General features: G+C 41.3%; 1 protein-coding gene across 1 annotated transcript in view; it reads left to right on the forward strand.

Annotated features, from left to right (window-relative positions):
- The window catches only part of EML6 (EMAP like 6), a 341870-nt gene that overhangs the window by 255829 nt on the left and 62136 nt on the right, over positions 1-23905 (forward strand). The window contains exons 17-24 of the mRNA XM_060116946.1: positions 2419-2519; positions 3797-3999; positions 6527-6638; positions 6910-7037; positions 11192-11333; positions 14701-14853; positions 15023-15154; positions 22175-22263. Of these exons, the coding sequence (XP_059972929.1) occupies positions 2419-2519; positions 3797-3999; positions 6527-6638; positions 6910-7037; positions 11192-11333; positions 14701-14853; positions 15023-15154; positions 22175-22263 (1060 nt within the window). The remainder of the gene's footprint in view (positions 1-2418; positions 2520-3796; positions 4000-6526; positions 6639-6909; positions 7038-11191; positions 11334-14700; positions 14854-15022; positions 15155-22174; positions 22264-23905) is intronic.

Genomic DNA, 23905 nt, shown 5'->3' on the forward strand with positions numbered 1-23905 from the left:
CTGGCCATTACTGCTGTTTTATTCTTCCATAAGAACTTTAAAATCAAGGTGTCTAACTCCAGATTAAAGAACAGACACTAAATGCTCTTTTTTATTGGAATCAAGTTGAATTTATAAGCAAAGCTAGGAGAATTAACATCTTTATGATTGAGTTTTCAAACCCAAGAACATGGAATGTGTTTCCATTTTTTTAAGTCTACTTTTCTATCTTACAAATATGGGGTGTTTTTTGGTTGTTGTACTCATTTGCATATAGTGCACAGTTCTTGTTAAATTTATGCCTTGATTTTTTTTAATTAATTTATTTTTGCTGTGTTGGGTCTTCATTTCTGTGCAAGGGCTTTCTCTAGTTGTGACAAGTGGGGGCCACTCTTCATTGCGGTGCGCGGGCCTCTCACTATCGTGGCCTCTCTTGTTGTGGAGCACAGGCTCCAGACACGCAGGCTCAGTAGTTGTGGCTCACGGGCCTAGTTGCTCCATGGCATGTGGGATCCTCCCAGACTAGGGCTCGAACCTGTGTCCCCTGCATTAGCAGGCAGATTCTCAACCACTGCGCCACCAGGGAAGCCCTATGCCTTGATATTTTTATTGTTGTTTATAAATAGAGTCCTTTCTTCTAGTATATTTTTCAGCTGGATATTGTATATATTAAGGTTATTGATTCTGTATTTAATTTTATATACTACAACTTTCCTAAATTATCTTATTTGTAGTTATTTTTACGTTATTTTCTTTTGAATTTTTTAGACATATAATTATTATCATTTGCAAAAAGAAATAGTTTACCTCTTCCATTCCAGCTCCTGTGCCTTTAGTTTTTTTAGACCTTGTCTAATGGCATTAGGTAATATGTTCCGTACAATGTTAAATGGTAGTGGTGATAGTCTTGTTCCTGACTTTATTGGGAATAACATTAAGTAAGAATCTGACTTTCGAGTTCACAGACACACACACAAACACACCATGAATAAGGTACTGTTCCAGCACATTCTATTTTAAAAAAAAGGATAATGGCACACAACGTCTGAAGAGCCAGTCCGTGTATAATTGGTCTTGAATGAATCTGGGTTTCTCATTGAGAGTCAAGAACTGCAGGGAAATATAAAAGTCTAAGAGATAACTCTAAAAGATCCATTAATTCCTACTTTATTGAGTGTTAGTTGAGTACTTTTTAAATCACAAGTGACTGTTAGATTTTTTTTGCGAAATGCCTTTTTGGCATCTGTGAAAATAACATAATTTTCTCATGTATTAATATGATGTATTATTTGATTCCTTAATAATTAACCACCCTGCATTTGGTCATAATGTACTGTTTTTTAAATATGTTGTTGGATTCTCTTTGCTAGTATTTTTTTTTTTTTTTGCGGTATGCGGGCCTCTCACTGCCGTGGCCTCCCCCGCCGCGGAGCACAGGCTCCGGACGCGCAGGCTCCGGACGCGCAGGCTCAGCGGCCATGGCCCACGGGCCCAGCCGCCCCGCGGCACACGGGATCCTCCCAGACCGGGGCACGAACCCGCATCCCCTGCATCAGCAGGCGGACTCTCAACCACTTGCGCCACCAGGGAGGCCCTCTTTGCTAGTATTTTATTTAAGATTTTTGTATCTGTATTCATAAGGGAGACTAGTCAGTCATGTTCTTTATGTTAATTGCTTTTCTTTTACATAATGAAAGTTAGGTCCTATATACGAGAGAAGACCATCAAATAGTCCGTTAAGACCAGTAAATCCTTAGATTCTAATGTGATTACTTTATACTCTAAACCAGAAATTGCCCTGGCACCGTGGAATGCTGGTGTACAGCTCCAGCCTACAGTCAGTCCTCACTTTTATATTTGTCCTTCTGCCTCTGGGTTATAAACTTACATTTCTGAATGCACAGCATCCTTGAGTGCCTTAAATCGAGAGACGACAGCCTTTCTCTCTCCATGGATGTGAGCCAGGGGCTTCGGCTTCTTGTGAATACATTTCTAGCTGAAACTCTGTTTAACCCAAAGTTATGCCTTCCCCAGCAAGAATATTACATTTGAAGCTTCTCATTAATACTTTTACAGTATCTTCTCCCTCCTCTTATACAAGATCTCTGTATCCCAAGAATTACAATTCTATAGTTGTGGCATTAATTTTATCTTATGGAGACATTCTGATCCATTTAAAATATTTCATTAATTTTTTTAAAGCATAATTAAGTAGATTTTGGTAGCAATGGTAGGGTAAGAAGAAAGGGCTCAAACATGTGAAGAAAAGCCAAAACTCATTATTTTAGTGTAGTCCCCGTGTGTATTTTAAATCAGCTTCTAATTTACTTGTCCTATTAGATGTGCTTAATGAAAGTTAGACTAAATGCATGCTTTTAATAAAACTCTCTAGCAGTGCTGTCATCAAAACTGGAATTTTTCCCCTATTTGTTCTTACAGAGGACATAAAGATAAGATATTTGTGGTAAAGTGTAACCCACACCATGTTGACAGACTGGTTACGGTTGGGATCAAGCACATCAAATTCTGGCAACAAGCAGGTACTATTGTTAGAGTTTATCCTTTATGTGGTTGAAAGTTTTACTCCAGCTGGGAAAAAGAACAACAACCAACACCACTACCTAGCCTATCTCTGCAATCTAAAATTAAAGTATGCCTAAAAGACGTTTGCTCCCAAATAATGTTTGAGCTGTGAAGCTTAGAACACTCTATATGATGCCATGCATATTCATCAATATCTAGAAAGCTTTGGGAAATGTTCTGCTGTGAAAATAATTATTTTTATATTCAGTCATCCATTCTGAAAGCAGTGATTATGTTGGACTACTGAGCAGGAAATAATCACTTTAGTTGGATGAATACAATTTTCAATATTGTGAGGGTTCTTTTATTTATAACTGCATTTAGCACATGAATTAAATATGACACACAGTACACACAGTAAGTGGTCAAAATAAACACTTGTGGTTTATAATGCTGATAATAAGGATGAGTAAATAAGCAGGGCAAAACATGGAAGGATATCTTGTTTTTCTCACTAATAGGTCAGACCTTTCATTGGGACTGTTTCTGAATTCTTAGTATCAACTTTGGTACCAAGCCCAATCTTTTACTGGGCAAAACATAAATAAGCTACTGTTCCAATGCCTTCTGCTTTTGAAGAAAGGGTCATGGCACCCACCATGTCTGGAGAGCCAGCCTGCCTACAGTTGTCTGGAATGAGTCTGGGTTTCTCAGTGCTAATAAGAAAGTAGAGGGAAATGTGAACATTTAAGGAACAAATCTGATGTACTTCTCCTACACAGTGATTCATTTTTCTCACCCCAAAGTCACTGTGATAAAAATCGAGGCAAAACATACATAAAACATGTTTACATTTTACATTACAGCCACTGCTGTTTTCACTTGCTTAGGTCAGCATTCAGGAAGACTTCCCTGGCTCCCCAGGGCACTCAGTCACCCCTTCCTCTGGCTGGCACAGAACTTGCGCTGAAGCTTGGTTAGAGATGTATATTGCGTTCTCTCCTCAACCAGACCTTAAGTTCCTGAAGGCAGGAACTCTTCCTTTTCACCTTTATACCCCAGTGTCAACCACTGTGCCCACCACAAAGTAGGGATTCAACAAGCACTGAATTAATGCGTGAAGGAGAAAACCTTTTATAATGTTTTTGTTATGATGTTTTCTGCCATTTTAATACATCTTTATGTAGACACATAATGTAGACACACTGGGTTTTTCACTGAAGATAGTCATTCTAAATGTCCATAGAAGGTGTCACTTTTTCAAAAAGTAATAAATACTCTTGGTCTACTCCAGGTGGGGGCTTCACTTCTAAAAGAGGAATTTTTGGAAGTGTTGGAAAGTTAGAAACAATGATGTGCGTTTCTTATGGGCGAATGGAAGATCTGGTGTTCTCAGGAGCAGCTACTGGAGATATTTTTATTTGGAAGGATATTCTCCTATTAAAGACAGTGAAAGCTCATGACGGGCCCGTGTTTGCTATGTATGCATTGGATAAGGTATAGTCTATTTTCCTCATTAGCTTTCTAAAAGTTTAAGTTAGGCTTAGGAAGGTCCACACCAAGAGGATGCCTGTGTGTAAAAACAGTACCCTCTGAATTAGGAAGTAGTTGTCATGAATGGAGAGACCACAAATGGTCTTTAAATTTCTCTTTTGTTTATAATTATTTCTTTATGGCAACTTCTCTTTTCTGTTTTCGCACTTTTTCTTCCTGGCTGTCACTTCTAAGAACTCCTTAAGAAGTGTTGGGATAAATGCAGACACGCAGTAGCAAGAGAGTCCTGAGAAATATTCAACACAGTCTTCCACCTCGGTGGCACAATGAGCAGAGACCTGGAAGTGCCTGGTGTTTGGATTATTGTCCCTCCCATCAGTATGACCTGAAGTTATGTTGATAACCAGCTTGTTCCTGTGTAGACAGGCTCAGTTTTAACAAGCGTGTCAGAGTCAAGTCTTTTCACTGGCTGTGTTAGTCAGGGTCCTCCAGGGAAACCGAACCAGTAGGATGTAGATATAGACAGAGATATACACATACATGTACATATACATATACAAAAAGGAGATTTATTATAAGGAGTTGTCTCATGGAGTTATGGAGGCTGAGAAGTCCCACTTAAGCCATCTGCAAGCTGGAGACCCAGAAAAACCGATGGTGTAATTCAGTTCAAGCCCAAAGGCCTGAGAACCAGGGGAGCCAATGGTGTAAATCCCAGTCTGAAGGTGGGAAAAGATAAGATGTCCCAGCTCAATCAGTGAGACAGGAAAAAGGAGGGTGATTTTGTCCTTCCTCTACCTTTTGTTCTATTCAAGCTCTCAATGAATTTGATGATGTCCATCTACATTGGGGAAGGCAGTTTACTGAATCTAGCAATTCAAATACTGATCTTATCGAGAAACACCCTCACAGACACACACAGGAATCATATTTAACCTGGGCACCCTGTGGCCAGTCAGTTGACACATAAAATTAACCATCACACCAGCTGTATTTCTACTCAAGCTCATCTTTGTCCTGATCTGTCCCTGGCCTTGCAGTGTTGTTTTAAATAAAGATCACACTTGGGAATTCCCCAGTAGTCCAGCGGTTAGGACTCCCTGCTTCCGCTGCAGGGGGCACGGGTTCAGTCTCTGGTTGGGGAACTAAGATCCTGCATGCCTTGAGGCACGGCAAAAAATAAATAAATAAATAGATCACACTTACCTTCAGTGCCCTTAAAACACTTTCCTCAATCAATTTGCCAGAAAATATCAATTTTTTGTTCACTGCTAGTTTGCTGATGGTACCAGTTTATGTGTGCTCTCTGACCTCCAAACAGTCTAAGCCACCTAATACACCTTATTAAACCAAGCCTCATTTTGCATTTACCTGTTCCCAGGTAAATATGCTGATCCCGCTATGGAAGTAGGTTCTTGTTAGATGTGCAACTACAATGGTTGTTTTAGTGGTTAAGATGTTTTTCATTAGCAAATTTGTTTTTGATTAAACTTCAAGTTTTAGAAAAGATTAAAGCAGAATGCAAAGTTTTTTGTAGACTCAGAAGTTGATGTGATATAACTTGTTTAAACTCTTTTATTGCTTGATAACTTAAGCTGAAAAATCATGGGAAATGGCAGGGATATCACATTATACTATACTGCATTTAAATTTAATTTGGAGAGTGAATGTCCCCAGGTTCACAATCTATAATAAGGATATTTAATGTAACAAACTTCCAAAATATTATTTCCTTGTGAACTTCATTGAAATGAAGTACATTAGAAGTTTCTGAGAAAACAGAATGAATTACTCAGTATTGTTCTTTAAAAAAAAAAAAAAAACTTTTTAAAGAACAGTTTGTATATGTAAGTTGCCAAAAAGGAAAACTAATAAAGCCAAGAAATCATAAGCTTAGAACAAGAGTAAAAATCATCATCTAGCAAAAAATACCCAATATGTTAAACTTTTTACTTTCCAGGTTTTGTAAAAATTAATCTGGATTTTAATTATTGTGGAAATTGTTGTGTATTGAACAAAATAGCAGGATAGTTTTGTTATATGAAATACCTAAATTACTCTTAATAATAAATAATGATGTTTTTCCTGGAAGTAAATATTTTAAAATATTTAACAGTCATTTTTAATTGTAATGTTAATTCCAGTTCATTCAGCAGGAGTATATGAGATACCAGAAACTCTGCCAGGCTTTGAGGTTGGTCCTTTTCTGTAAGAATCCGCATTCCAGTCAGGGGACTGGGCACAGAAATGACCGTCCATGATTCAGGGTGCCAAATTCCAACCAATGGTCTGAAGAAAGTGAAATGGACACACAATGAGAAAGTGTTTAATCCTGCTAGAGAAATAGGGGAGAGAAGCTTCCAGAAAATATTATATTAATATTATGTTATCATTCAGATTTTTCAGTCTCCTATACTTAGGAAGAAAACACAAACAAAGCTTCTTTACCCAAGGGGAAATCCTTTTGAGGCTGGGTGGGTACCTTGTCATTTTGATGTGTATATAATTCTTCTAATGTGTGCCTTCACAGGGTTTTGTAACAGGTGGAAAGGATGGAATCGTGGAACTCTGGGATGATATGTTTGAAAGATGCTTGAAGACTTATGCCATTAAAAGAGCAGCATTGTCAACCAGCTCAAAAGGTGCCACTCCCGAGTATGCAGTAGAAATCTTTCTGTTCATAGAGATGGAAAAAGTAGTACTAAGTTCTTGGAAAACCATCACCAAATCAACTGTCTTTTTTTCTTCCACATTCAGAGCCCTTGGCTCCTGGTAGAAATATCAAGGATAATTGCCTACTACCTAGTACTTTGGAACTATAAAAACAGAATTTATATAATGATTACAATCATTTTATTTTTTATTATATTAAATAGAACATTTGAAGTATTAAATGCAATTTTTCCTCCTCAGGCTTGCTTTTGGAAGATAACCCTTCAATTCGTGCCATCACTTTGGGACATGGACATATCCTGGTGGGAACGAAAAATGGAGAGATCCTGGAAATTGACAAGAATGGCCCAATGACACTGCTCATTCAGGTACTGTGTTTGCACACATCCTAAACCACAGTTCACACCAGAGCTGGAACCAGGGTGAGGCAACGGGGGACACTTAGGGCGCAAAATTTAAGGAGACACTCACTTTCAGAGTCAGGCAAATGCTATCTTAATCATCTATTGCTGTATAACAAATTGTCACAAACTTAGCAGCTTAAAACAAAAACATTCCTTATCTTATGGTTTCTGCAGGTCAGGAATCTGAACACAGTTTAACTGGGTCCTCTGTTTAAGGTTTTATAAGGCTGCAATAAGGGGCAGGGCTGTGGTCTCATCTGAGGCTTAACTGTGGAAGGATCTGCTCCAAGGTCACTCGAGTTGTTGGCAGAGTTCAGTTCATTGGGGATGCAGGACTGAGGGATTCCGTTTTTTGCTGGCTATTGGCCAGAGGCCACCCTCAGCTCTCAGAGGCTGCCTATAGTTCCTTGTCACATGGGGTTCCCCAACATGGCTGCTTGCTTCCTCAAAGAGAGCAAGGGAAAGAGGAAAAATGGGTACTACTGTGCCTTTAAGTAACTTCAAATAACATAATCATATCATCACATACGTGTAATCATGAACATCCATCCCCTTTGCCATATCTTATTGGTTGGTAACAAGCCACAGGCTATACCACACTCAAAGGGAGGTGGTTACACAAGAGTGTGAAAACCAGGAGCATCATGAGGGTCACCTCTCCAGTACAGTCTGCCCTTTGGCCACCAATTAATCATGTCCCTACCACATGCAAAATACATCCCCCCTCCCAAGGTCCCCAAGAGCCTTATCCCATCATAGTATCTGTTCAAAGTCCATAATCTCATTGTCTAAATCAGGTCCAGGTGTGGGTGGGGCTTCTTGGGTATATTTCCTCTTGACCTGTCAAAATCTGTCAAACTAATAAAAATTATTTGCTCTGCATACACCAAATATATGTGTCTCCTTAGATTTTGTGCATCATTCTAGTCTCAGCCTTGATTCACATAAACATATAACATACTCTTCACACTTCCTCTCCCCTCAAAATGTTATTCAGGTAAAATCAGATTAAAATAAACAACAGAATCCTTTAAGATCGTAGAAGTGATCACATGTCACCTGAGGGAGTGGGAGTCTGTGGAGGTGAGGAGGTAGTCCTGTCCAGTTTGGTGATGGATAGGCCATAGTTACAGGTGGAAGAGGCACGGGCAGGGATGAGGGTGTGGATTCAGAAGGTAGAGTGGAAAGAATATGCACTGGTTATCTAAGCTTTAGGACTTCTGTGGGTCTGAGGAGCTAGGCCTCCTTCCCTGACCTGATGCACGCCTGCAGCCTTGCTGTATTAAGACTAGCCTCCAAAATCCCACTGAAAGGGGCCCTCTGATTTGCTACACGTGAGAGCAGATCTGCACACACATCACGGATTAGAGTGCATGTGCTCAGACCCCACCCTGGGTATCCTGAATAAGAATCTGTGTTTTAAAAAAAGTTCTGTGTTAGAAGCAAACCTCAGAAGCTCTGTAGCTGATTGCTACAGGCAGCCCAGATTGGGAACTGTGCTGAGATGCGTCCTTGAGGGGAGATTTCTTTATTCTGCAGCTGCACTTGCCTTCGTTTTCCTTGACCATGACTTTTTATTTAATTTTATTGAAAGTTCAGTGTTTCTTTCTTTTTAATCCTCAAATTTTTGAGACTTTAAATTGTTTGCCACATGCTATATTGCTAAGTATGTTGTAAGATTTATACTACAATATGATTTAAATAGCACCGTAAAATTTAAACTCTACATTTTCAAATTTTAAAAAGTAAATAATAGCTGAGCTAATTTTGTTTAAATATGTTTTAAACTTGACAATAAAGGCTTTTCACTTTTTCATTCTCTACAACTCTATTCTTTACTATATTTGTTTCTGTTGTTCTAATAATGCAAATAACCACAGGTGCCATTTATTGAGCACCTACTATGTGTCAGGCAATACTGTTGTACAAAATTCCTCTCTCATCTCCATGACAGCTTTGCTTAGTTGTAATTGTTTTATAGAAGAGGGGCTCAAAACCCAGTAAACTGCCCACAGCCACATGCTAAGAACTGCAGGGCTGGGATTCACACCAAGCTTTGTCGGGTACCAGAGCCTTTTCTTTGTCACTCCACCAGACTGTTCTCCACATGCCTCAGCATGGAGACTGCATGAAAACAGTGCAGAAGGCATGACCCCCTAAGCACTGGGCAGGCAGGCGGTGGAGCTGGGAAGACCATCTTCTCTCCTTACACGTGTGCCATTCTTTTCCTTTATCTCAGCATCTCTCTTTCCTCTTCCAGTCTATCAATCATTTGCCATCTCCTCCTAGGTAGAACTCAGTAGTTCAGTTCAATCAGTGTTTGTTGGGCTCCTGCCAAGACCAGCCCTGTGCTCTGTGTGGTGGAATAGGGCTTACTCTAGGGGCTGACAGTCCTTTCCTGAGAGGTGGACACCGAGAGAAAGTTAAGGAATAGTAGAGGCAGCGTGGTTAAGACCATCAACTATCCTGCTGTGGGGAGATTTCAGAACCATTTTTCTCGTTTCTGTAGCACGGCAATTCAACGTTACTTGGAATAGATTGCTTTTTTTTTTTTTAAGAGAATAGGTTGGGGGGAGGAGAGAAGAGACAGGAGGTGAGTTCTGAAAATCCCCATTGTATACACTTTGAATATAATCAACTGTCAATTATGCAGCTGGTTATTATTAGCTTTAGGATGGTCAGGAGGAAAGTAAAGTCCCAAGCTCATTTCCTTGTGCCACTCGAGACTTCCAGCCTGCTTCACTCACTGTCCGTTCCTATAGGGTCCAGGAATTAAAGTACATAATCATATTAGATTAAAGAAATACCATTTAAAATCAATATATGATGCAGTGGTTTGAAAGGGTCTCAGAGCCCCACAACGCTGTCCTCTGTGTGCAAAAGGCAAAAGGACTCAGTCTGTAAAAGAGCCCCAAGCAGATCCAGTCTGGTGGAGAACAAGGGAGGGCTCACACCTGACCCATCCTCTGACGGTGGCCTCGGGGGTGGGAGGCTTCTAAAGGGAAGGAAACTAGAAAACTGGGGATGTTGGGTGCTCCAAATCTAATAAATTCAAAACCAATATCTACGCCCTTCTCAGATATTTGAATGTCAGCTGTATTGGGAACTTTGTATCTTCTGCCAAATTACTGTTTTGCTCAAACAGCTTCCCAGTTAAACCGGAATCTTCCAATTTCTCTTTGGAGAGCCACCTGTTCCCCAAAGCGTTCCAACTACAAACACCTTTCAGATGACTGTGTGTGGTCTTCCTTTTTGCTTTACTAAGCAAAGCCTTTTTATAATTAGCCCCTAAAAGCAGAAATTCAGTAAACAATCTGGTCTGTTTTATTGTTCCGTATCTAATCTGTTCATTACACTGCTTTACTGAGTGACAAGTTAGAAAAATCAGATTCATTTTCTCCCTAATTGTTCATTCGTTAAACACTGCTTCATCTCAGTTATTATTCTAAGCCAGTTAAGTGTGTTTGTGGCAAGACGTCGGCATGTGGAATTGGTCCAATGCCTATCAAGCCCCTTTCGGTTTTCTGTGCTCCATGGATAGAACAATTTGTGAATAAATGCTGACCCTGAGCTATACCCAGGATGCTTGAAATGAAAATTTAGTTCTCTCTAATCTGCTCTGCCAAATCTGCATTCAAAGAACTGAAATAGAATTAATTAACAAGAATATTCCTGTCCAATTCCTCTGACAGAGATAAGTGGTACCTCCATTTTTTAGAATATGGTTTTATGGAAGAAAGTGGTTTGTGTCATTGTGACCAAGCTGTTTTATGAAAAGATACATATATACTGTGTTTATTCAATGTCAAACAACAGGATAAAATGAGAGCAGTTCCTTATTTACTCGGATGTTTCTAAATGGAAAGATGTTCAGCATCATATAAACAAAACCTAGGAGCAATGTGAGTCCCTTCTTTGCTTTCCAAATGGATGCTTTAGCATCACGCAGGCCCAGCTTTAGATTCAAGTTCAAGCAAAAAATTTATCCAGTACAATCATTTTGGCTCCAGGAAACTCAAACTGTGTTTGCTCATATTTGAACCTGTTTGGGATACTCGCGGCAAGGGCTAGCCGAGAAGCATGAACTGGTTTTTGTTGCCCCGTTTCCTCCCCTACAGGGGCACATGGAAGGAGAAGTATGGGGGCTGGCGGCTCACCCTCGCCTGCCTGTCTGCGCAACAGTGAGCGACGATAAAACACTGCGGATCTGGGAACTGTCCTCCCAGCACCGTATGCTGGCAGTACGGAAACTCAAAAAAGGTACGTGATGTCCCCGTACACATCTGTAAAAGTATTTACACCCAAAAGTATTGGATTCATTCGTCTGTTCATCCAGCTAATATTTACCGAGCGCACCTATTACATGCCCCCAGATATGCTGGGTGATGGGGGTTTAGTGTTTGTTGCTACACATATAGCTTAATCACCTGGAGAATCGTTCCAGAAGGCTGGCCTGATCTATCAGTGCCCGGCTCTATTCTTTATTTCCTTGCACTGCACAGACATTTACCACCTGGGGGCAATATGTCCTTCCTCTTCTCATCTAGAACTGTGGGCACCAGTTGAAACTCATCAGCTTGTAAAGAATGCTGCTTATTTTTATGCCTAAGAGTCTCCAGAACTGATTTTATTACTGAAAAATGAAAGTCAGTTTAAAAATAATAGTTAATACCAAGAAACGAATAAATATGTATTGAACACCCGTATGCACTAGAGCTAAGAGGTATACCAAGAAGTGCAAATTCAGCAAACATTTATTGAGCAGCTTCTGTATATCAGGCACTGGGGATCCCAGGATGAACAGTCCCGTCTCTAGTGTCAGAGACGGACAAGATTTGAACAGATTCCCAGCAACGGCTGGTCCATTCAAATTGGGTAACTTGAGAAGCGTCTCAGAACGGGACTATTTATAAAGGGGTGGGCAGGGTATAGGAAATGACCAGGGCTGGTGCAGCACGATGCAGCTAGTAACAGCCGGGTACCATTGCCAGCCCTGGGCCTGAAGGGACAAGAGGAGGGGCAGCTGCTGGAACCTTGACAGTGAGAGCTGTGTGAGACGACAGCCTGGCAGGGGCTGTGATCGTCAGCCCGGAGGTTCAGCCAGCATGCAGTGACCCCACAGGGAGGCAGCCAAGGGAGCACATGCCCCAGCCTCCCTGTGCTTTATCCTTCCTTCCCTGTTACCCTCCCTCCAGTCTCCTGCTGCCCCTTGACCAAATGAATCAGAAGCCAGGGGGTGAGGGGCCCACTGATCGAGTCCAGGAAGGCCAGCTCCTGGCACAGAGCAGGGCGGAGAGTGGGTGAGGACAGACAAACAAAAGATCTCTGGCACAAGCAAGGTATCATGGAGGCTCAGGGTAAGGCCCACAGCCAGAGACAGCTCCATCAGGGAGGAAACCTAAGAGCCGAGGCTCAAAGGACTTGTGAAAGTTAAGAAAGGAAAGGGTGAGATTGGGGCCTGGCCCCAGAGTATTTGTGCTAGGTACTTTTTTTTTTTTGCGGTACGCGGGCCTCTCACTGTTGTGGCCTCTCCCACCACGGACGGAGCACAGGCTCCGGACGCGCAGGCTCAGCGGCCATGGCTCACGGGCCCAGCCGCTCCGCGGCATGTGGGATCTTCCCGAACCGGGGCACGAACCCGCGTCCCCTGCATCGGCAGGCGGACTCTCAACCACTGCGCCACCAGGGAGGCCCGCTAGGTACTTTTATAAATAGACATGGGGAGAGTATTCTAGGGGGATAAAATGAAAAAAGGCGTCAAGACAGTAGTGACAGTCATGACAGTGGCTCATATTGCTGAGCCAGTAACCATGCTAGCACTTTGCCTTTGGTCTTCATGGGAACCCAGGGAGTAAGGCCTTTTTAACTTCCACTTACAAATCAGGAAGCTGAGGCACAGAGAACTTAAGTCATTTGCCCAGAGTTGCACAGCTAGTAAGTGATGGAACTGAGTTCATACTCAGGCAGCGTGGCTTCAGAGAGCACACCTGTGGCCCCTGCATGATGGTGCCTCCCTCCACCATATTGCCTCTCTTCACACTGGACTTCTGGGTCTCAGTAGGTAGTGGAGCCAGGATTCAAACCCAAGTCTGACTCCAAAGCCCATGCTCTTACCCACTACAGGACTGAATCATTTGGCCACTAATTTGTACTGGGGAAATAACAGACCAAGTCCTCGCTGTGACTGACTTGAATATCAGCCAATGGACTTTATTCACTAGGTTAAAAATTAGTTCAAAAGAACAACTAACACATCTAAGTTAGGATGGCCATTCAACCCAGTTTACAGCTGGTGTCCTGGTGTAATTATTAATAGCTCTCCCTTTTGCTGTCAAGTGTCATCATTCATACAATAAATTTTTATTCTTAACCTAATCGTGCTGTCCCTCCTCAAGGGCTGGTCTTTCTGTTCTTTCAGCACTAGCACCATGCCTGATTCATAGTAGGTAAATAACTGCAAAGTGAATGGATGAAGAAAGGAAGGAAGGTATATTATACTTCAGATGAGCCAATTTAAAGTTATTGGTGTGGGGCTTCCCTGGTGGTGCAGTGGTTGAGAGTCCACCTGCCGATGCAGGGGACACGGGTTCGTGCCCCGGTCCGGGAAGATGCCACATGCCACGGAGCGGCTGGGCCCATGAGCCATGGCCGCTGAGCCTGTGCGTCCAGAGCCTGTGCTCCGCAACGGGAGAGGCCACAACAGTGAGAAGCCTGTGTACCGCAAAAAAAAAAATTAAATTAAAAATAAAATTAAAAAAAATAAAGTTATTGGTGTGAACATGGCTTTTCAGCCTGCTCTGAACAGTGGCTGAGGGGTGGGTGTGGAAGCTCAGTTTGGAATGCCTTAGCACAAGGCAGCATGACTGTCCCATCCTAGGGCTGTGCTCACCAAAGTCTTAACAATAAGAAGAACAGGACCAGGGAGGGGCCTATCCTTAAATAGGATTCTTATTAAATATACCCCCTCACCGAGTCCATGCTCTGCATTTGGAAATGTCTCCCTGTGACCCTACAAAGCAGTAGAAAGCATTGATCGTGTAGCACCCTCAGCCCAGTTTTGCAGACACCCTTGGAGAGAATGTCTATATTCCATTCTTCTCATGACAGAAGAGACAGGAACAAAATCTTCCACCTCTAGAATTATGGATTATAATCACGGATCAGAGAATTAGAGTGACTAAAAGTAGAACAACAAGGTGCTCTAAAGTAAGTTCTGTGTGTAAAGCATGATAGGAAAAAAATTAGTTTCCAGAAATTTTATTACAGAACTCCCATTCTTAAATATCACGTCTTGGGAGCAGAAATACTGGTTATATTAATTATTTATTCCTTTTCCCCCTTCACTCTACTTGTCTTTTGAAAACTCCAGGTATTCAGATACAAAGAAATGAATGGATAAACCTCAAAAAAATTGAAAACTTATTTTTAATATTATGATCATTGTCCTTGGGTTTGGAGGGAAGAGATGTTCTAAATTATGAAGTTTTAGTTCTTCTCACCAGGAGTGTTAATTTAAAGACACAGTCACATGTCCATGAGCATATGCACATTTCCCCATCTCTGCATTTGCTTTGTTTGGTAGCAAAGTCTCGGATCATAACAGTGCTCTTTGTGGATTCTTTTGTAGGTGGAAGATGCTGTGCTTTCTCCCCTGATGGGAAAGCCTTAGCAGTTGGCTTGAATGATGGGAGTTTCCTGGTTGTAAATGCCGACACTGTTGAAGACATGGTCTCCTTCCATCACAGAAAAGAAATGATCTCTGACATTAAATTTTCAAAAGGTGAAGATGACAGCAAAAACTTTTTAAAACATGTTGGGACAAAAAGTTACAAGAGTGGACCTTTTATAAATATTTCCTTGACCTTTAACCCATTTAAAAATGCTAAGTTCCTGGAAATAAATTCCCACATAAAATGTTTTGGTGTTAACCACTCACTTTTTCTTTATAGATACAGGAAAATACCTTGCTGTGGCGTCCCATGATAACTTTGTGGATATTTACAACGTCCTTACAAGCAAAAGGGTTGGCATCTGTAAAGGTGCTTCTAGTTACATTACACACATTGACTGGGACTCTAGAGGTAAAGTATGTTGTGGCTTTTAAAATATAATTTCAGTTTTTAAAAATCATGTCCATTCATATACTGTTTCCAGAGCAAATGGCAGTTGAGTTTTAAAGAAAAACAGAGGGGGAAACTCACAACAGAAGTGGTTGTAATTTTAGAACCCAGAGGCAGCTGCTGTTAACATTTTGAGTATTTTTCCATATTATTATTATTATTATAATTATTACTACCACTACTACTACTATTATTACTACCACTACTATAATTATTATTATTTTAATTATTTTATTTATTTCTGGCTGTGTTGGGTCTTCATTGCTGCGCGTGGGCTTTCTCTAGTTGCAGCGAGTGGGAGCTACTCTTCATTGCGGTGTGCCGGCTTCTCATTGTGGTGGCTTCTCTTTGTTGCAGAGCACGGGCTCTAGGTGCACAGGCTTCCGTAGTTGTAGCATGTGGGCTCAGTAGTTGTGGCTCGCGGGCTCTAGAGCGCAGGCTCAGTAGTTGTGGCACACGGGCTTAGTTGCTCCGTGGCACGTGGGATCCTCCCGGACTGGGGCTCAAACCCGTGTCTCCTGCATTGGCAGGCAGATTCTTAACCACTGTGCCACCAGGGAAGTCCCTATAATTATTATTAACTCAAGCTATTGAGTTTTATGACTGCTGAAGATATATGCTGCCTTCTATTACCATAGCAAGCCACCACTTCATCTCTGAGTATGGCATGCTGTGTCCTTGCCTTGTATCTCCTCCTTACTGCATTCCCTTTTCCTACCAATTCTCCATCTCCCAGAGAACTGCCCAAGAGGTTTCAAGTAATTTTCATCCTCCATTGAAGGTAGGAAGCTACATTCAGCTCACCTAGAGTTTCTCTGGTTTCTCTCAAAACTCCCAACCTACACCCTACCTCCTCCAAGTCATGCCCACAGATGCCATGGGGATTTGTCTGTTTATTTATGTAACAAATCTAGCTCTTGCCATGTGCAGTCTTAAGCCAGAAAATGTGGAGGATCCAGAAGGAAGTGAGACGTGGTTCCTACTGCAAAGTTTATAACTTAGTGCGGGAGACATGCTTGTACCTGAACAATATAAGAGCACAGACTGGGTAAAACAGGGAGTAAGAAATGGTGGGTCACAGGGGAAGTGGTGAGCAGGGGCTCAGAGTGGGCCAAGCCAGCATTAAGTACCCAGGGTGCAGCATCCGTGCTCTGGGGTGGGTCACTTTTAAAACCCATCCCGGGGACATGGCTGATGTTGGAGTCCGGGGCAGATTGCTTTGGAACAGGCAGGGTCTCAGCTTTCAGAGAAGTTTTAGTCTGTTGTGGTAGTAAGTGGTGTCTCTGAGGAAAGAGTTCCCAGGGGAATCCATGGAGCCTTCATAGAAGGAGTGACCTTTGAGATGGATCTTGAAAGCTGAGTAGAAGTTCACCAGATGGCGACATCTGAGACAAGCGTCCCAGGCTCTGAAGGATCAGGGTGTGCCACTACGTGGAGGTGGGAAGAAGAACGGGGGATTAAGAAGCAGTAATGCTGAGCGGCTGCGGGCGGGAAGGGCAGGGAAAGCAGAGAGGCCAAGACCCGAAATAAAGGAGCTGTTACCTCACGCCAGGAAATTTAACCCCAAACTTTATCCTGTAGGCATTAGGTACCTCTGAGGGATTAGAGTGAGGCATTCCCTGCCATCCTGGGGAGGGTGAGTAAGCCTGGAGTTAGAAAGCAGCTAAAATAAACCAGGAGAAAGAGATGATGAGGGCCTTGACCCAAGAGAGGTTATTTCAGAGATGCCAGAATATTTTATTTCACGTATTTCTTGAAGTAGTGGCCGTAGACTGATCCTTCTGCCAGGCAGGGATTTACTTGTAGCTGTACTTGCTGCACCAGAATTTGGACTTAAGTGTTACAACCCGCAGGTGTTTCACACCGTGCAATAGATGGGAAGAAGGCATGCATGTCATTTATTGTGAGAGGTACAAGTCCCAAGAAGGGCAAAGGGAGATCAGATAATTCCTCTCACTTTCACGTCAGGACCATCCAGATCCAGTGCCGAGGGCTTAGACTGGCATGTATGATCAAACAGGACACTGGCCCGGGAGACATCTAGGAACCAGCGAGGTCCAGGGGGTGAATGGAAGCAGCTGCCTCTCACCCACCTTCTTTGATATTCTATGCTTTATCGTTTTTTTAAAAAGCAAGGATTTCACCCTATTTGTTCTCTGGCTAACATCCCTAGATATGCCCCTTTGTGAGAAAGCTTTAGAACAGTGAGGGTCATCTTTATGCGTATGTAGAATAGAGTGTGGTGAGTTTTATTTAGAACCCAACACACACACACACACACACACACAAAACACCTGACACAATATGTGAATCCCACCACTATGATGACCATTAGCGGGTTAAAACCAATTATTATTTACATTTTATGGAGTGAAGGACCAAGAGAAATTGGGGCATAGGAAGAATATGTTTTGATTGGGAAGATTTCTTTAAAATTATTTTTAATTGTGGTAAAGTACACCTAGCATAAAATTTACTGTCTTCACCATTTTGAGTATAGAGTTCAGTGGCATTAAATACATCTACATTATTGTGCAACCACCATCCCCATCCATCTCTAGAACTCTTTTCATCTTATAAAATTGAAACCCTATACCCATTAAATAGTAATTCCCCCTTCTCCATCCCCCAGTCCCTGACAAGCACCATTCCACTTCATGTCTCTATGAATTTGACTATTCTAGGTGCTTTATATAAGTGGAATCATACAGTATCTGTCTTTTTGTAACTGGCTTATTTCATTTAGCATAATGTCCTGAAGGTTCATCCATGTTGTAACGTGTCAGAATTACTTTCCTTTTTAAGGCTGAATAGTATTCCATTGTGTGTGTATACCACATTTTGTTTATCCATTCATCCATCAGTGGTTACTTGAGTTGCCTACAACTTTTGGCTCTTGTGAATAATGCTGCTTTGAACAGGGTGTACAGTTCTTTTGAGTATTTGCCCAGAAGTGAAATTTCTGGAAAAAATGATAATTCCACTTTTAATTTTTTGAGGAACCACCATACTGTCTTCCACAGCAGCTGCACCATTTTACATTCCCACCAACAGTGCACAAGGGTTTCAAGTTCTCTGCATCCTCACCAACATTTGTTATTTTCTGTTTTGTTTTTGATAGTAGCTATCCTAAATGGCGATGAGATGGGACATTGCAGTTGTATTTACATTTGGGGAAGGTTATTTTTTTTTTATTCTTCAAATGTGTTGTAGGCCCTCTGTCAGATGTAGGGATATAAAGAGGAATAAACCCCGGATGGGAAGAATAAACCCTTGGCGGGGATCAGTGGGCTGCCACCATAGAGGGGCCTGGGCGGAGGTCGGTATTGAGGTCCTTAGTGTGGAGCCATCACTTTGCAGGGAGAGAGGCAAACCTCACTATTTCCATAATTCTGCCCAAAGCCAGAGTCTGTGGTCCAACTAGCACATAGGGTGATGGGAAAGACAGAGTAAGGAGGCCAGGGTCTTTAAAAAGCCACTTTGCCTCTCATCCGAAGTGGCCCCTTCCGTCAGTTAAGAGAATCAGACCAAATGGTTTCTGTGGCCTGAGAGGAGAACAGAATATTTTTGATTTTTAGGGAGGAGTTATGCCATCTGGAGAATAAGAGCAAGTGTACCCGTGAATCTTCCCTGGTTTAACTCCAATTTTGTTGCCATGAGACGTGTGTCATATTGATATTCTTCCGCTCCTGATATCCCAGTTCCTAAAATGCCTACCCTCCAGCATGTGCCAGGCTGCCTGAAGATCAGCCTAGCTTTTCACAGCAGGGCCTCGAGGGCCTACAGAGGGTAGAGAGCAGAACTTAGATGCAGGGATCTGTTATATTCCTTTGATCTTGTCAAAAATAGTGAACACATTTGCCGCAGCCAGCTGGCTCGTCAGGGGTGGGGAATGGCACAGCCGCCAGCCTCCACAGCCTTCCGTGTCCATGGCAACCTCAGGTCCCAGGGAAACTGAAAAGCTCATTGGGCTTTTGCAGGAACAGCAGCTACCCCTGAATAAAAGCTCCTGCACAGAATGCCTGAGAAAGAAAAAATATATATGGAAAGAGAGAAAACATGGAAGGGTATTTTCTAGCTGCTGTTAGTTCATTTCCAGAAATATCAGGACTGTAAGATCTTTTACCAACTAACAGTTTGAGCCATGATAGGACACCTCATTCCCATTTTCACTGCAAATGGCCTGATGTGTTTGGTTTATTTAGTACCAATTTTGGAATTGTTCTAACTTGTAAATTATATAGCAACTGGGGTGACATGTATGAATCACTCTGGATTATAAAGCTCTAGGCACCTGCAATATGTGTGATTTACGGGACCTGCTTAGTGATGGGGACAGCTATCTCTTGCAATTCTCTTATTCTGTGTGAATGGACATTTCTAGTTAATAAAAATGTGAGGATTCTAAAAGAATAGGATTACTGTTATTCAGGGACAAATTATCCTTTTTGCTCTTTGCTTCTGCTCCTGTCCTCAGAATATTTCCGTGGTTATATATTACAGAGCAGCAGGCAGTGGAAAAAAAGGAGTGGTGACCTAAATAGTTCCTCTGTGCTTCAAAAAAAAAAAATACAGTTTAATAACAGTAGTAAAGAAAATTTGGGGGGAAAACACACCCATAGTTCTACCTTCCTAACACAAGAATAATTGATTTTTAAAAAATTTCTTCATATCCTTGATTTCAGAAACCCACTCAAGCCAGCTTAAATTTAAAAACAAGAATAAAGAATGACTTTATTGGAAAGATAGGGATATTTCATAGAATCCAAGAGCAGGAAGCAACATCTCCCAAGAAACTGACTTTAGAAATGAATCAGAAAATGCCTAGAACCCAGCCAGGGAGTTCCCCTCCCCTCCTCTCCTGCTCTGAGGCATCCTGTCTCAGTGTCCACTGCTCTCCTGGGTCTGGTGCCTGCTTGTGGCCCCTCTCTCTGCACAGGCTGGCTTTCCCTAATTCATTTGCACAAGACCCACTTTCTGTTGCCCCCAAATGCCACCCCCAGTCCCAAAGGCTACATCTCCTCCCAGCAATGCACCCACTGATTCAGCCTAAGATTCCAATTTCCCAGGAGAGAGAATTTGACTGCCTAGCCCAGTCTCCAGCCTGGTCGCTCCTGGGTCAATGTCCACCTCCAGAGTGCAGACAAGACAGCAGAGGCCCAGCACACAGTGGAGGGCAGTTCTCAGGGAAGGGCGTGGGCTTGGTAGGTACCCACAGGTGTCTGTGGAGCTGCAAAGCATTTCTGGTGCTTGCAGAAGTGGTTTTGTAAACATTCCTGCAGTAAGAAAATACTTCACTGAGCTATTTTTATAGTTTTTGGTTTGTTTTTAAAGTAAAGTATGATCTTTGAAACTATGGTGTAAAGTGAGTTGTTAGGATTATCCTAGAGCTACAATCCTTTGAGTTCTCTTAGTATCGATCTCATGGCCAAAAATATCTAAAATTATCTATATTCAAAGAATGTTTTCATTGAATCTTTTAATCCTTTTCCCACATCCTTTGTTATTTGCAGTCACTCTTGAGAATTCTAAAAGTATACTTTGTAGATATATCTAGTTCATTGGAAAAATATTGATTACTCATTTGCATATAATGCTAAATAGCCAAAGCTGATTTAACTCCCTTTTTTCTTTTCTGATTTGCATACGTTGAGCCATAAAGTCAGGAAGACGGGCCCATTTCAGAGAAAATGTTCTCAAATTTACTTGCTCCTCACAGCCAAGGCAAACCCCCTAATCACTATTTTATAACTCAGCAAACTGGAAATGATCCAGGTTTCATTTAGGAGAACCTTGTTTTTAATTAGTCACTTAGAAACAGACCTGCAACTCCTGAAGTTTAGCCAAACTAGATTTCAGACCTAGGCGGTACCCACTTAAAGTTTAAAGAACATGATGTAACACGGAGTTCTTATTTTGCTATTATTTTTTCCACGAAGGACATTTCAAGGCTACTAGATATAAATAGTTATGGAAGAAAGAGAGAGAGTAGAAAATGTTAGTGTGCATATGTACACTGAATTATTTGCAGATGAAATGTTAGGATATCTGACGTTTGCTTCAAAGTAATCTGGGGTGAGGGAATGAGGAGGTTCCTGCAGCAGGGCCAGCCATGTGCTAATAACCAGGACCAGCCATGTGCTAATAACCTTCGAGGCTGGACATTGGCCCCATAGGGCTTCTTTATACTATTACTTCCATATATGTTTGAGATTTTCCATCGTTTAAAATATGCTGAAAAAATACTAGAAAGTAGATCTTTTGAGTCATTTAAATTTTCAAGCCATAAAGGATCATTGATATGATAGGAGGAGAATTAAGAAATCTAATCTTTTTCAATATTAATCAAAATGGATCCAAGATTAAAAATTTACATCAGACCGAAAGACTATTTTTGCTCAACATTTTGTTTCGGGAAAAGTCTTGGATTTCTTTATAGATTTTCAAGTAAAAAAGGAAGGGGGGAATGGAATGAGCATTTACAGTTTGTTTTATGTGTCCTTGTCTTCCTGTTTCTAAATGTTAAAGGGCAAATTTAGAATTTATATCCTAGTAAGCACAAATGCTTACGAGGTTCTTGCTTCCAGTGCCATAATTCTTGCCAAAGCAGTTTGCTTTTACTACATTTCTGTGCTAGGAGGCAACAGGGGAAAAGAGCAAAAAAAATTTTTTTGTCAGGCTTTGGAAAAATAGCTTTCAATGCAACAGAGTAAAACACAGCAAGCTTGATTCTTCTAGTTTTGAAGGATGTTCAAGGTCAGATTTTATGAGGTTCGTATTTTTTAAAATCACAGCTTTGGAGTTTGTACCTTGCCATGTAATTGTCTTTGCATGCACTTCTGGATCATTCAACATATATTTACTTAGTTTATGAGACTTTGATTAAAATGAATCAAAATAGTTGCAATCATGTTCATCACTTTATAACAAAAAGATAAATGCAGAGTTTAATTGTCTTCCTACTTTATTCTATCATAACAGGGAAATTACTGCAAGTTAATTCAGGTGCCAAAGAACAACTCTTTTTTGAAGCTCCAAGAGGCAAACGGCACATAATAAGACCTTCAGAGGTAACAGTCAGACACAAAGCTTTTTAAAAAGTATTTCATGAAAATTTAGTATATGCATTTTAACAAAACCTATCAATTATTATTCACTAATATGAGTTATAGTTTGTGTATCTTTAAGCTTGACCATTTCTTAAATCTGACTGCTTAGCCTGGTTTCCTACTTTCTGAGGACATATGGATTTACTGTACCACAAACGTAGCAATGCACAGTTGGCATTCTGCTTAATTTTTCTCTGCCAGAAGACAATGACTGAGCTAACAATTTGGATGCTACATATTACTTTTCCCACTCTACATGTCCTGTCATTTTATGTAAAGCTTTTTATGAACGTAAAGTTTTGAAATGTGCTTTCTCAATGGTTACTCTTTGTAATAGTAAAAATACCTTCTACAACAAGAGAAATTATTTTTCAAAACAAAACATTCCACAACCTGACCATCCTAATGTAGCAAACTGTTTCCTTTTTCCATATTTTCCTCGTGCTCTTAGCCACATACACCATTTTTTAATTGCTGAAGTCAAAGCCTAGATAAAATTTTTGAATCCATGAACTAACGCCTTCCTAAAAGCTCTTCCTAAAGGCTCGCTGCTTTTGTCTTTCAGTCTGCACAGTGCTTCCATGTAGTGAACCCTGATGGCCAAAAAGTCATTGCCTGATTAGCACTAAGGACATCCTTTTAGTCCCAGGAGACAATCTGACTCATTTTTTCGCTATGTAACCTTCGATGAAAGAAAAGGAAATATTGCTTCCTTAGAGGAAAAAGGGTCAAGGGTACGCCACTGAGGGACAGGCGTCTTCCTCTCTCTAGCTTCAGTTAGCCGGTAATATAAACAATCCTGGTATTCTGATGTACTCCCAGAGACATCTGGACTCATGTCCATTCATAATATTTTCATTGTTTCTAAAGGAAATATATGTGCAGTACATAAGAAACCCAAGTTGTTATGGGTGATGGCATTGTATTAATGGAAACTGTTAATGGATCGATTGATCTCACTCTCCAACTCCAGTTTATTGATCTTTGATCAGTCTTCATTTTAACTTATTTATATGGGGAAACTTTAATAGCCTTGAGTAAGGGATATTTTAAGTTATGTCATTCCTTCACTGAACATCTGTGGAATGTGCCGGGCACTTCATATACCTATAATCCAATCCTCACAGCAGCCTCTCCTGATTACTTATCAGTCTCATTTTACAGACAGGGAAATTAAGGCTCCAATAAAGTAAGAGGACCTTGGAGCTGTGATCCTAGCCTAGAGGGGTCTGTGTGTGACTCCCCAGCCTAGACAATGCAGCATCATTTTACATCACTTCACCTGTTCTAGTGCCCCAAATAAGTATACTACTGATAAAATAAGATGCAATCGGACCAAATGGTGAAGAGAGGATGAGGCCAACTTGGGACATATGAGCAATTATTATGTTAAAAAAAAAAACCTACCAAAGGGAAATTTATGTTAAGTCTTCCTGAAGTGCCAGGCTCTGGCTCTGAAGAGTTCATTTGTCCCTCTGCAGTGTATAGTTTTTGTTCCAGAGGCTGATCTCTGGTGCTGTTGGTTGGGGAGTCCCTCCAGTTAAGGTCGCCTCAGCCTGGCCACCCTGGTATTGGCACTACTAAGAGCTCCAAAGAGGTAGCT

The sequence above is a fragment of the Mesoplodon densirostris genome, chromosome 14, assembly GCF_025265405.1.
Source record: "Mesoplodon densirostris isolate mMesDen1 chromosome 14, mMesDen1 primary haplotype, whole genome shotgun sequence".
NCBI classification, from domain to species: domain Eukaryota; kingdom Metazoa; phylum Chordata; class Mammalia; order Artiodactyla; family Ziphiidae; genus Mesoplodon; species Mesoplodon densirostris.